At 48.2% G+C, this 13,737-nt stretch overlaps 5 protein-coding genes across 5 annotated transcripts; 1 reads left to right on the forward strand and 4 right to left on the reverse strand.

Annotated features, from left to right (window-relative positions):
* Positions 1-17: 17 nt before the first annotated feature.
* Positions 18-2,190, reverse strand: EYB26_005325 (uncharacterized protein; the record flags this gene model as incomplete). Its single annotated transcript, XM_054264611.1, has 4 exons — positions 18-591; positions 660-1,810; positions 1,859-1,868; positions 2,141-2,190. The coding sequence occupies 4 exons, from the start codon at positions 2,188-2,190 to the stop codon at positions 18-20; spliced, it is 1,785 nt and encodes a 594-aa protein (XP_054120586.1).
* Positions 2,191-2,472: 282 nt separating this feature from the next.
* On the reverse strand, positions 2,473-4,101 carry EYB26_005326 (uncharacterized protein; the record flags this gene model as incomplete). Its single annotated transcript, XM_054264612.1, has 3 exons — positions 2,473-3,630; positions 3,683-3,754; positions 3,814-4,101. The coding sequence occupies 3 exons, from the start codon at positions 4,099-4,101 to the stop codon at positions 2,473-2,475; spliced, it is 1,518 nt and encodes a 505-aa protein (XP_054120587.1).
* Positions 4,102-4,376: 275 nt separating this feature from the next.
* On the reverse strand, positions 4,377-6,707 carry EYB26_005327 (uncharacterized protein; the record flags this gene model as incomplete). Its single annotated transcript, XM_054264613.1, has 4 exons — positions 4,377-5,668; positions 5,739-6,001; positions 6,074-6,640; positions 6,700-6,707. 4 exons carry the CDS (start codon positions 6,705-6,707, stop codon positions 4,377-4,379), a joined length of 2,130 nt encoding a protein of 709 aa, XP_054120588.1.
* Positions 6,708-7,227: 520 nt separating this feature from the next.
* On the reverse strand, positions 7,228-11,154 carry EYB26_005328 (uncharacterized protein; the record flags this gene model as incomplete). The annotated part of the gene is made up of 4 exons (XM_054264614.1): positions 7,228-7,920; positions 8,381-9,061; positions 9,116-10,435; positions 10,486-11,154. 4 exons carry the CDS (start codon positions 11,152-11,154, stop codon positions 7,228-7,230), a joined length of 3,363 nt encoding a protein of 1,120 aa, XP_054120589.1.
* Positions 11,155-12,907: 1,753 nt separating this feature from the next.
* On the forward strand, positions 12,908-13,642 carry EYB26_005329 (uncharacterized protein; the record flags this gene model as incomplete). Its single annotated transcript, XM_054264615.1, has 2 exons — positions 12,908-12,973; positions 13,052-13,642. 2 exons carry the CDS (start codon positions 12,908-12,910, stop codon positions 13,640-13,642), a joined length of 657 nt encoding a protein of 218 aa, XP_054120590.1.
* Positions 13,643-13,737: the final 95 nt, after the last annotated feature.

The following is a 13,737-nucleotide window of genomic DNA, read 5'->3' on the forward strand; positions in this document are numbered from 1 at the left end:
CTCCCGCATAGTAAGCTCTAAACAACCCCATTCTGCCTCTCCCTCTCAGCCTTCTCAGCAACCTTCCTCCACCGCTTCTGCCTCCAGCCCATGCCCCAAACATACTCAAACCACAACAAACTAACAGCCGCAACCATCAACAAGCTCACAAACGTAAAACACCACCCCAATCCCATCCTCACCAGCATCGAATCCACAACCGCCGCCCCAACGGCGCCCAGCAAACATCTCAAAAGATTCTGCGCCGCAGACGCCGTACTCACTCTATCAGGAAATATGTCTGCCAACAACGTGGTGAGGCTATTCATTGTACAAATAAGCGTAAACCCCATTATGAACGACATGACCAGCGGTACAGCAAGGGGCGCTTTATAGTTGAGTGCCCACCCATATCCCAAAAACGTAGCGGCGAGGATGCTGCTCCAGAGGAAAGTGAGTTGGAGACGAGCCTTCTCTATGGGGAAGTTTGTGAGATCGTCACCGCGTTTGCGGTCGATGCTGAAGTTGTGTTGGCGCGCGATGCGTTTGTAGTTGATGTCGAGCAGTTTGCCGTTTATGATTGCGCCGAGGGCGGAGGATGTTCCGAATGGTCTGCCAGCAGTCGGGCAGTCAATTAGTCAAAATTCAAGTTTTGAGGGGTTGGGGAAATGGGGACGTACAAAAAACAAAGTCCAACCTGCAACTCATCCAACCCATAATACGCCGGATACAAACTCGGCAAGGAAGTCATCATCACCATCGACCCAAACATCATCAACGCAACATAGAGAATAATCATAAACGCATCAAGTTCCAGCAAGATCATAAACGAGAGTAACGGGTTGGGAAAGCCAATCTTTCGAGATTTCTGGGACGCCATGAGCTCGGATTGGGTTTCGTCGTATTCTTTCTTCTCTGCGGGGGTCATGCGTGCTAATCTACGGCGTATGCGGACGTATTGCAGGATTGATAGACGCCATGATTCAGCGGGAAGGATACTTCCATCGCCCACGATTTTGCGATGTGTCTCGGGGGCGAGGATGGTGTAGACAACCACGTACCCACCACTGATAATCACCAGGAACCAAAACACCGACCTCCAACCCAGATACTGCGCCAATAGACCCCCAATCACGGGGCCCAGAGCAGGCCCAACCATGACCCCAGCAGCCATGGGACCTAAATACTTCCCCCGTTCCGCTGTCGTGGTCACATCTGCAATAACTCCATATCCAAAGGAGATGGTGCCACTACTCCCCGCGCTTTGTAAACATCGCAGCACTAATAAGGCGGCATAACTATTCTGTAGCGCCAGACCAATGTTCGCAGCGGTATATATGATGAATGCGAGGATGTAAGCCGGCCGTCGACCACTGGCATCCGAGAACGTGCCCATGAAACTCGGCGCAAGGCCCTGGAAGATCAAGTATGTAGTCACGGAGATGTTGAGGAGCGTCTGACTCAGGTGGTAGTTTTCTGTCAGTACCGGCAAGACGGGGAAATATATCTGCCCTGAGAGCGGAGAAAAGAAAGATGCTGCTGTGGCTATACCGACGATGAACCATTTTTGGTGCGTGGTGAATGATGTGTAGGGTTTTGAGCTGAGGGCTGTTGTTGTATTGGTCAAGGGTTCGTCTTTTGGAGTTTCATTTTCGGGTTCAGGGTTGGCTTCTTTCTGAAGCATGGCTTCCGAGTGTGTTTGATCTGCATTTTGGATGTTTTCGTTGCTTGAGTCTATGATGTCCGATACTGATTCTTGTCTGCTTGAAGCACCATGCATCGTGGCGGTTTCCTTTTCGAGTAATGTTGTCAATTTGCTCACGATCGGTTGCTAGAATTATATTAGCACGATATTCCCATGTAGATCGTTTATACATACCTGATTTTCTCTATATTGAAACAAAACAATCAAGGTTCAGTGTAGATCGATGTTTGATAGTGAGCATGAACCGACGACCATCAGGAAATCTACTAACTCTGAACGTAGAACCTTCAAATAAAGTCCAAGCATTGTCTTATATACTCCAGACATGCTTTAATCAATCTATTTTGCAGTTACTCAGATGGTCAGTTGCAAGTTTTTTGGTCGAGTAGACCAATCCCGGTTCCGCTCAAGCTTCACTAAATTTATGGTGTGGCGATGGCCGGTTCCGGGGCGAACCCGGTTGAGGAGCTTTGGGTTGAGAATGATACGGGCCGTTGCAGGGCCATAGTTGCTAGTTCATTGCGCGGTACAGGAGAATGATGATGGAGTTGTGCGAGGGAAAAAGAAAAGGTTCTAGCAGTCTGATTTTGTACTGAGGGTAGACACTGTTAGAATTGTTACAGAGAATGTCTACGAGGTATATAGCAACCAGTGATGTTACAAAAGAAAAAAATGGATTGCTAGTGCGATTGAGACTGTACAATAAAAAAAAACAATATAGCACCCATTCTACATCTTGTTGGCCTTGCTTTTGAATACCAAACTAAACGAACATCTGGTCAGGAAATCTATTGACCAGGCGCAATAAGCTTGCCCTCCTCCCGACTCTCAGGAGCCCAACCGCCAGCGAAAGGCTGCTTGCCATGCTCCTTCTCGTACTGTTTGATGCGAGCCTCGAGCTCAGGGCGGAAGTGTCGAATCAAACCCTGGATAGGCCAGGCAAAGGCCTCACCCAAAGCACAGATGGTATGTCCCTCAACCTGCTTGGTGAGTTCCTGGAGCATGTCGATTTCACGCTCGCGGGCTTGGCCGTGCTCCATTCGGTGCATGATTTGTTGTGTCCATTTGCTACCTTCACGGCAGGGTGTGCATTGTCCGCAACTTTCGTGGCGGTAGAAGTGAGACAGACGGGAGATGGCGCGAACGACATCAGTAGACTTGTCCATGACAATGACGGCAGCAGTTCCGAGACCACTCTGGGAGTCCTTGAGAGCGTCAAAGTCCATCAATTGGTCGTCACAGATGCTCTTGGGCAAGATAGGGGTGGATGAACCACCGGGGATGACAGCCAAGAGGTTGTCCCATCCACCACGAACACCACCACAGTGGCGGTCAATCAACTCACGGAGAGGGATAGACATCTCTTCCTCAACGGTGCAAGGGTTGTTGACATGTCCCGAAATACAGAAGAGCTTGGTACCCTGGTTACGCTCACGACCGAAACCGGCAAACCAGCTGCCACCGCGACGCATAATAGTAGGAACAACAGCGACGGTCTCAACGTTGGTGACGGTACTGGGGCAACCAAACAAACCAACAGCAGCAGGGAAAGGTGGCTTGAGACGAGGCTTTCCAGCCTTTCCTTCAAGAGATTCAATGAGCGAAGTCTCCTCACCGCAGACGTAGGCACCGGCACCACGGTGAATGTAGACATCAAAGTCGTAGCCAGATCCACAAGCGTTCTTGCCAATCAAACCAGCCTGGTAAGCCTCGTGTATAGCACGCTGAAGAGTGGTAGCCTCCTCGTAGAATTCACCACGGATATAGATATAAGCGGCGGTAGCGTTCATGGCCCGACCGACAACCAAGCATCCCTCGATAAGTTTCTGGGGGTCCTTGCGCATAATTTCACGATCTTTGCAGGTTCCGGGTTCACCCTCATCGGCGTTGACAACGAGATATCGTGGTCGGGGATCTTTGTCCCAGTCTTTGAAGTTCATGAAAGACTGGATATGTCAGCTTCGTTGGTAAGCAAGTAGATTCATATATAACACTCACGTATTTAAGTCCAGAAGGGAAACCAGCACCACCACGACCACGAAGACCAGAGGCTTTGATTTCAGAGATGAGCTATATTTAAATTGAAAATCAGCAATCAATTCATCCAATTGACCATTCCATCCACATACCCAATCATGACCCTTGAGAATCATATCCTTCGTCTTGTACCAATCGCCATACTTCATCGCCGACTTGAGGTCGGTACCATGGTGACCATACAAATTTGTGAAAATACGGTCCTGGTCCTTCAATCCGCCATATGTTCTCTTCGGGGCAGCTCCATCTTGAACGGTAGCGAAGGTACGGGTTGTCGTCGCAGTTGACAAGCGGGCAGCAGACGTCGAGGGGAGGGCGGCGGCCCGATGGGAGATGTGGGCGAGAGTGGAGGTCGAGGGGACCGCTGCTCGAGACATCATTTTAATCTGGACGCTCAATGGCGCGAGAGAGAGGGGTGATTGAGGATGAGCTGGGCAGGCGGAGAGGAGGATGTGAAGTCGCTGTCCGTCCCGGGATGCTTGCGTTTATTTTACCTCGACGCTGATTGGTTGTAGTGGCACGTGACTTTCCGAGCTTATTCATCATTGGCTTCACGAGACCGAAGACATACAGAGAGATAACTAAGTTAGAGAATTAATTCATTTACTCATTAGTTAGAAGCTAACTTATATTTAGAGTTCTAGCTGTCTAACTTCTATTCCCTCGGAACATACAAGAAATTCCTCATCTTCATCCGCCCTCCGTTAGATCCATCAACCATCTCCGCCAACGGATCATCAACAACATTCATAATCATCTCCTGCTCCAGCACTAGCCAAGCCCAGCGTAGCCAATTCGGCGAAAGCCACCAGTCACTAACATCCCTTTCGCCTTGCGTCGGGACTGATGTGCCTACCCAAGGCGTCAAGAGTGTCAATACTTCACCGGGGAGGTGGTCATTGATGAATGAGTCGAATGCAGATAGGATAGTTTCGTCGGTTTCATCGGGGAGGGTCCATGCTACGTCGTTTGGTGGAGAAGGGTATGTATTCAGAAGAAATTTGGACCATGTGTTCAGACGCGAAGGGAGATGCGATGGGCTATGTCTGTGGATTGCAATGATGAGGTTGATGAATGCTGCGTATGCGAATTGTGCGTGTGGACCACTCGCTGTATTTTCGGGGTTAGATCCAGTGCCATCATCAATGGCAATAGCTTCTTTTGTGCTTGTAGCAAGTGCCTTGAGACATTTCCGGGCAATATCCTGGAAACTCGGGGGCAGAAGCTGGAATAAATCTTCGAAACGAAAGAGTTCTCCAGATTGGTGGTCTGAAAGTAGACTCTTCCTACCTAGAATCCTTTCTTTAATCTTTCCCCTCTTCTCGCCATCAATAATGTGCGACGGGATGCGCGATAACAACCCATCAAGAACTGCCTCTCTCTCACCCTCCTCCAAAGCCCTTCTCGACCTCATAAGCGTCCAGTTTGCAACAAACACGGCTGTCCACGAAAGACTAATATGACTTTCCCGAAATTGCTTCGCGAACATCTGCTTCAAATTCCTCGGTTCCCCCAACCGACTCCCCGACACCTCAAGTCTCTGAATATAAGACAACAACTCAATAACAATCTGATTCAACGACGCAAACAAATTTCTCGAACCTGCGTACTGATTCTGCGAAACTTGAAAGCCACTCTCGTCTATTGTGACGGTCTCCAGTTCCCGATCGTTTGCGACGATGACAGATAATGCATGCAATAAATCGGGTGAGAAGATAGAATATTCCAGTGGCTGGGAGGAGTCGATAAGTGGGTATGATAGAGAGAAGACGTAGTATTTATCTTCTTGGCTTGAGTCTGCTGATTGTTTGTTGCTCGTGGATTTGGGAAAATGTTGCTCGTATTGGGCTTTGATTTGAGCCAGGGGACTGTCTAGTGGTGCCCGGAGACTGACGACGCGGTATTCGCACGGATTATCTGGTATACAGAAGCCGTAGTTCATCATCACTACCATCCCATCAAAACTCAGTGAGCCATCCCAAACAAACCTATAGCTAATAGGATGGCTTATACTTACATTGCTCATTATTTCTCGGCCCATAATTATTGCCCACCTCCTCGCCAGCCGCGACATCACTCATGACCACCAGGCCAATACTATCCGTCCCAGCGCGCCATTCAACTTTTGACAGTGGCTTGTGATTTGTAGCGTCAATCAAAGGCAGTAGAACAGAGACTCGATCTACTTCTGCGTTCTTCAGCTCCGGAATCACGCTTGCCAGGACCTTGGCCGTAAACGCGCGAGAGGAGATTATCGTTGATGCCCACAGATATAAATCCCTATGCTCACCCCAGTCAAATTAGCAAACAAACCCACATTAAAAAAAGGGGGGGGCATGGTGAGATGCTAACCAAGTATACCCCTCCACACCCTCAAACCCAAGTTCTTTAAGCATCGTATACCCCCGTTCATAATTCCCCCTCCAAATAGCCAATCTCCTCTCCCTCGACGCCGCCAGACTCGTCATCCCCAACCACTCCAAATCCCCTTCCTCCTCTCTAAAAAACAAGGGCGTTGTCAACTCCTCCTTCCCGGGCAGTGACCGGATATAAGGATACCAAAACCCGTGTTCTTGAAGTAGGTATTGGCCCATCAGAAAAAAGGCAGTTGTTTCTTCGGGACCGATTGTTTCTATTAATTTTTTGGGGAGTGTGACGCCATGGGAACGGAATGATCTTGCTCCGTCTTTTGCAGTTGGGGAGGAGTAGTCGATGGCGTTGAAGTAGGACATTGTTAATTCAATGGGGATTTTCATTACGCATGTTCCTCTAGTTGCTGCTGCTGCTGCTGGTTTGACCTGGAGATGGACACCCCGTTGCGCATCATGCGCAAATTGGACGGTGTCATCCAGTCGGCCGCCGTGTTGGGTTACCCATTGCTCAAGATTGACATGGGCGTGGAGGTTTTGGTCGGCGGTTCTGTCCAAATTGTAAGTCCTATGTATGTATGCATACCTAGGTAGAGAGAGAAGACGCACCTGGTCATTTTGATAATTACCCACTCCAAGTCAACTGGTCATTAAAAGGTGATGTGGGGGTCAAGGATCTAGTCGTAGCATGTGCGATTCATTTATTTTTGTTCGAATTTTTTTTATTATGAATATTGCTTTTAGTATGAGGTTGTAAGAAGTAGATGTTTGAATTATGTCGTCGAACAAATTATGATCTGTTGTTCCACTTTTTCTCGGGCCATGACACGGCGGGACAACCACACCATACATGATAGGGCATTGCCCATAATGGACGTTAACTACGTCTAGACAAATCTTAGAACGACCACTTTTAACTGAAAATAGAATCAAATTGCATGCAACTAGTGTACAGTGGTATATCTCGCCATATCCCAGACGTCAGCTCTTCACTCTCATAAGCTTGCTACCCATCCGATGAACGACAACAAAAAAAAAGGAGGCAAAAAAAGACAAACAGCGATACGAAATCCTCATGCTCCTTGAATGCAATTGCAACCCGGAAGGATGATGTACAGTTCGAATGGGATATATAAATTAGTTGGAGGAAAATGATTTGCGGCCCGGGACCAAGATCTCAACAAGTCCGTCCTCACCATCGCTGCTATCATTATCATCGTCATCGTCATCAAATGAAGATTGTCCGTTTCTGCCATATGCGCGACTGAAGCCGCCGTATCTACCAGCCCCGAACAAGTTCGAGTAGCCGAGTGACTCGTTGATGATAGCTTCTTCTTCTTCTTCGTCTGAATCCATCATGCCGGAGCCAGAACCAGAGCTGGGTCCGACCATTTCTCCCATTTCATCGTCGTCGTCTTCTACCTCTAAAGGTATTCGGACTTTGCGTCTTACTGTTTCTCTGGGTTCGCCGGTTGTGTCGTCGGAAGAATTAGTGGATGGCGAGCCAGGGGGCGTGAAACCAGTATGGAAAGTTGGCGAAGATGGTTGGTCAATCTCATCCATGGCCGAAAATTCGGCAGACCCTAGGTCATGGGTGTCATCTTCGAGATCGGCAATGATAAACGGATTCGATTGCCACTGTCCATTGTGGTGCGATTCGTCTGCATTAGACTGGTCATTTAAATTCTCGGCAGCAGCATCGGCCTGCTGTTTGTGAAGAGCTAGTCGGGCAGCCAACTGGCGACGTGCCCGTGATGGGACGATATTCAGAGGGGCAGGTGGGGGAGCCAGGATGGGGATAGGCTGGCTAGTTGACGAAGATGCGGGTTCCTGCAAGATAATACCATGTCAGCAACGTTCCGATTTGTGCCCAACCTCATAAAAAAACATTGTATAGCGCAGCATCATATAAGCTGTAACGAAAAATATTAATAATGGACCTGGAAGGTCAATGCGGGGGGAAATGGGTATAAATGGACGGTCGATGATGATATCAGGCTAATCTATGCAGCGACATGCGCCGGCCAATGCAACGGAACACGGAAGCAACAACACTGAAATAAGAGATGCAGAGAGAAACAGTGGGCTGATTGCGCACACCTTTGAAGCAGGCATTGAAACCTGCGAAAACCTCTATCAACGCCTCTTAAACGGTAGCAGTTCCTTGTCCAGCCGCACCGAGCCAGGCTACTTGTCCCCTGCTGCTGCCAAATAGAAAAAAAGAAAATTGGACGTAGTCCACAGGTCATAGCTGCTGTATCTCCATGTCTGCAAAAAGAGAAGTACCCACATTTTCTAATCCGCTTTCTGCGAGGTTGTCTGGAAATCCTCTTGTGTCATCGTCGTCTTGATCTTCCATCTCCTCGTCTTCATCGTCGCTGGAGCTTCCAAAGCCGCTGAGAAGCGAGTTACTACCTCCTAGACCGAATGCGCCACTAGATGCGCTACCATGCGTCATTGAGTCAAAATTTTCAAAACTAGAGCCGCCGTTTCCTCCATTAAGTCCGACGTTGGCGAGAGCATTTGAGCCGGTAAAGCCTTGTACAGCGTTCATGACAGCCTGACGATGGCCCATCAGATCAGGCCGGGTGCCTCCTAGAATAGCGTTGTCTCGTTCACGAGTTTCTGATAGAGTTTGCTCAACGTAATCGACCCAGTCGGGATGCAACACCTTGTCCATGACACTTTGTGAGAGAACTTCAGCGGGATGACGCTCAGTGAATTTGACAACCTCTTCTGCTATCAGAGTCAAATGACCCATGTAACCGAGTCTGGTATTCTTTGTGGCTTGGGCCTCGTCGCTGCGCTTTTGACCTTCAACGATCTTCTCTGTGATGCGTCCAGCATTAAAAAGGTCGATAGCAAGGCATCGATTGTAACCTCGATCCATTGATCCGTTGAAGACTTGTTGGACGACATCATACACCACATTATGTAAAAAGTTGTTCCAGGGGAAGCGGAAGAAGAAGTCCTACAAACCATTAGCTCACAAACTAAGCGATGATGGGGATATATTCTAACTTACCAAGATAGTCGGAACGACTTTGTGTTCCACAAATTGAATCTTCAAAAAGTCACCAACAACAGGCTGGCCGGAATGGTCATATTGAATCTGAGGTGCAAATTCATCCTCAATGTGCGTAGCTTGAGATTCATTCGACTGTCTCTCCTCAATTGTACTAGCGGGCTCTTCTGGTCTCGTTTCTGCGCTTTGCGGCTCTGATTGTGTTGTGGAAGCAGGGACATCTTCAGAATGAGGCTCTGCCGACCGATTGGCCTGATCCATTGACTTTTCTATAGAGGAGCCCTGCTCATCCTTGTTCAATGTAATTTCATTGACACTGTCTGTAAGACCGGATGTGGTGGGCGAAATAGGATCAATCGAAGACTCAGCAGGGGCAAGACCAGGAGTCTCAATCTTGTTGGAATGCTTCAAAGTTTCTTCGACGATGCTGTCTTCGATATGAAGGCCTGCACTTTGCGCATGAACTTCGGCTTTCTCAGCTTGACGTTGCTCCGCCGAGTCTGACTTGATCTCCGGACCGAGGTCTTTCGAAGAACCAACGTCTTCAAATCCGTCGTCATCGCTGGCGTTGGCGTTTTCTATTGTTGCAGACTGGGCTTCAGCTCTGAAGGCTTGTTCTTGTTCTGACTCTCCAGCATTTTCACTGTAAGCCATACCAGAAACGTCTTTCCTATTCAAATCGAACGCACCCTGGGCCCGCAAGTTCTCCCGGTCAATGTCCCGCTGTCGGATGTAATCCTCGCTGCCGACCTCGTTTAGCAATCCCATGTTGCTGCAGTGAAGAAGCTCCGCCATCAATTCACAGGTCTTGAAGCGATCAAAACCAAGAGGCTCGATCTTATGGCCCCAAGCGGAATTGAGCTGCCCACGGTCCTTGATCTTCAATTGCCCATTCTCAACGACCGTGTGTTTTGAACTAAGAATCAATGCCATGAAATCAGGAATATGCGTTGAGAATTGTCGAAGCAGAGTTCCCAGGTAAATCGGGTCATATATGCTTGGCCGAGCATCTGGACCGCCAATGTTCTCATCGTAGTCGGAATTATTCTTGCGAATGACTTCAATGACAATACCGACACCCACAGTAAGCGAGTTTCCTCCCTGGAGCATGAATCCGATAAGTTGCTCAATACACGGAGCCGAGACAAGTTGCCTGGTCAGACTGTTGGGCCCAATACAGGACTGCTCGTTCTGGGTTGCGTTTGCTGAGATGGTGATGATTGCTTTCAAGAAATCTCCGGCTGACGTTTGCATGGAAGATGAGTGTTCGGATGAGATGTAAGACAACAGGATGGGAATAAGATTCTCGTCTTTCAACCACTTTATAGATATCAGCAGCTGAATTCTTCAAGATTTTATACGGAACTTACGTCGACAATGCCTTGCCCACCCTCCACCTTTTCCAGGCTAATAATCTTCAAAAGTAGATCCATCACCATAGGATTGTCCACATGTTGCAGTATAGCAGGAACAATGCCTTTCAAGGACTTGAAAAACTCCAACATTTCTTCCGTCTTTTTATCGAACAAAACCTCGTTCACCTTGGTAAAGTAGCCGGCCTGAGCCGAGTCCAAAGGCGCTGGTCGTTTCATAAAGCCCCAAAACTCTCGCAGATACGCTTCATTGAGCATTATTGACTCCAGAATAGACCAGGTCTCAGAAGACAGAATCTCGCAAGCCATGTACGCGAACTTGGAACGCTGCTTATCGGCCCTTTCCAGATCCTCCGGTTCAAGAATGTCCTCATCCTTTTTGGTATCATCTGCACCGCCGACCTTTTCATCAGACTTTGTCTTCGTGTCATCATCGTCGTGATCGTCATTATCATCGTCATTAATTAAAGGCGGAGCGACCACATATTCCAACAGTTTCTTCAGTATATGGTCCTCTCGTAAATATTCTATGAGTTTCGTATTATGTTGTTTCAATTCGGAAATGAGCTCCGGCTCGTCCAATAGCTCCTCGAGGCTGACATCGGGCTTATCGAGTAGAGTGTCGATGGCGGAGATATTAGCGTACCCCCCGAATCGCCAGAACATCGTGAACTATAGGATAAAGGGCGATGGACGATAGCGTCATATGATCTAATAAGAATGCAGTTTCCCAGTCGTGAGTCCCCAGTTGAAATGCGAAGATGAAATGCAAATCTGCTGTTGTCTATGCGCGCTCGATGCAAATGCTCTACCAACTTTGGTTTATTGGAAGGAGGATATAGTGATACAGGACGTATTCTCGATCGTGTATTATTAGTCGTATCAGGCGTCGTAAGTCGTAGCAGGGAAATGAGATCAATAATAGACAGACACACACACACACCCAATTGAGCGACCGCGCTAGTAGTCAGTAATTAGTAAGGGAACACGATAGTTGGAGAAAAAGAAACGAATAGTCGGCAGCAGATAGTTCGAATGCTGGATAAAGCACATGGCCATATCACAGACGTCGCATAAATCTGGGGAGTGTCAATCGGATCGCCTTACCTTTCAGATGTAAAGGAGTGACGGAATAGGCGATGGGGGCATGTGCGTAAAAGGTAGACTTGGCTGTGTCACCTGGAGCAACAATGGTTGTTCTGGCAGTGATTTGCTCGACCCCAGAATATCGATCGATCAATCAGAAACAAAAAGGAAGATAAGACCGCGTAGGTGAGGCTGAAGGGGTCGCTTGTGGATAGCGAACTAGCTACCAAGGCAGGCTGGGTTGGTTCTTTTCTGGCTGAGTGGGGGATGGATGGTTGGTGGTTATTATTATTGTTGGGCTGACTTAGCAACGCTAAGAGTGTGTGCAGTGCCTTGCTGGGGATGGCGGACGGCGCAAGAGACTCGACCCAACAGACAGCCCATACAGAAGTTGAGCTTCTGTGAGAGTAAGCGAGGCGATAGATTCGCAATGGTCAGCAGAAGAATGGACGATGATGGAGGAGAGATGTCGTTAGTTAACTTTGTTAGTTGTTAGAGGGTGGTGAGTGCTGACGTGAGCGTAGTGTGATTGATTCTGCTGGAAGGGGCCGCTTCGGGTGCCGATGGAGAGTGGCCAATCAGGGGACGGCTTCAGGCTGCAAGTCAGCACGAGACTGTTTTATGCCTTCTTGCCTTGTCTTATTTGTCTGCCTCTGCCACTCTGCGCATATGGCGGCTATGCTTCAATCAGATGGAGCGTGTAGTGTTTACTCTTGTGTGTTGTGTTTACTCGGAGTACTCTGTGCGGAGTAGTACTATTTGTACAGTTTGTTCTTTCCGAGGCTGCTTTCAGGGAAGGCCATGGAACAAGCCAGCTGCATAATGCTAGCCGATAATTCATATGAACATGATTGAATTACAGAAACATGTTCATATCAAAGTATTCACGTGAATGCTACCCCATATGTGGTATATGTACAAAATGATCCTAGGATATCCTTCTTGGCTAAGTAGATGCTAGGACCAGCAGCCAGTCTAACCCGATTCGCTGTATGTATACTATATATACTACGTACAACGACTAGGCTACACTCTGACGTCGCCACTGCTAACCCCAACAACAATCATTTGAGCTCAGTACGCAACACATCACGCTTTGCGACTTGAAGCTAGAAACGGTATCTTATACTCCAATTTACTTTTCTACCGGTACCGCTGGATGGTATTGTGTTGATCGACGACGTTTTAAATCGAGGCGGTGATCGCCGGAGACGTTCGATTGTCGTTACCCCTCCAGCAGCACACCTGCTCCGACCAAGAATCTCAACAACATCATATATAATTCTCACAACAGACTTGAAGCAGGTTCGCTTCAAGCATCTGATCAGCAAGCATGAACCGACTCTTCGGCTCAAAGAACCAGGCCCCCAAGCCAACCCTGGACTCCGCAATCTCAAATGTAATCCGCCCCCAACTGTTTAACGCCCTTCATACTTCCATCATGCACTAGCTAACTATTCTTGCTTATTCGTTATAGGTAGACAACCGCGTTGCCAGCATCGACGTAAAACTCGCCGCTTTGAACTCCGAACTCTCCACCTACCAGTCCCGTATCGCCAAAATGCGCGACGGCCCCGGCAAAACCGCCCTTCGCCAAAAAGCACTCAAGGTGCTCCAGCGCCGCAAACAATACGAGGCGCAACGCGACCAACTCTCGCAACAATCCTGGAACATGGAGCAGGCGAACATGATGCAGGACAATCTCAAGAATGTAATGACCACTGTTGATGCGATGAAGACGACTACCAAGGCACTCAAGAAACAATACGGGAAGATTGATATTGATAAGATCGAGAGGATGCAGGATGAGATGGCGGATTTGATGGATATTGGGAATGAAATCAATGAAAGTATTTCGAGGGCGTATGATATTCCTGAGGATGTGGATGAGGCGGAATTGGATGCGGAGTTGGAAGCGTTGGGAGAAGAGAGCTTGTTTGAGAATCCAATGATGGGGGATGCAGAGGCTATGCCGAGTTTCTTACAGGATGAGGTTGCGCCGCCGACTTTTATTGATGAGCCCCCTGAGCAGGGAAAAGTCAAAGAGGCGGCTGGGGGTGTTGGTTAACATTGATCCCTACTTGGATTTGCGTTATGGCTAGCGATAGGCTTAGGCTTATATTATGATATCCTTCTCCACAAGAATAACCCCATGAAGTTGTG

This window comes from Talaromyces marneffei, chromosome 4 (genome assembly GCF_009556855.1).
Source record: "Talaromyces marneffei chromosome 4, complete sequence".
Taxonomy (NCBI): Eukaryota; Fungi; Ascomycota; class Eurotiomycetes; order Eurotiales; family Trichocomaceae; genus Talaromyces; species Talaromyces marneffei.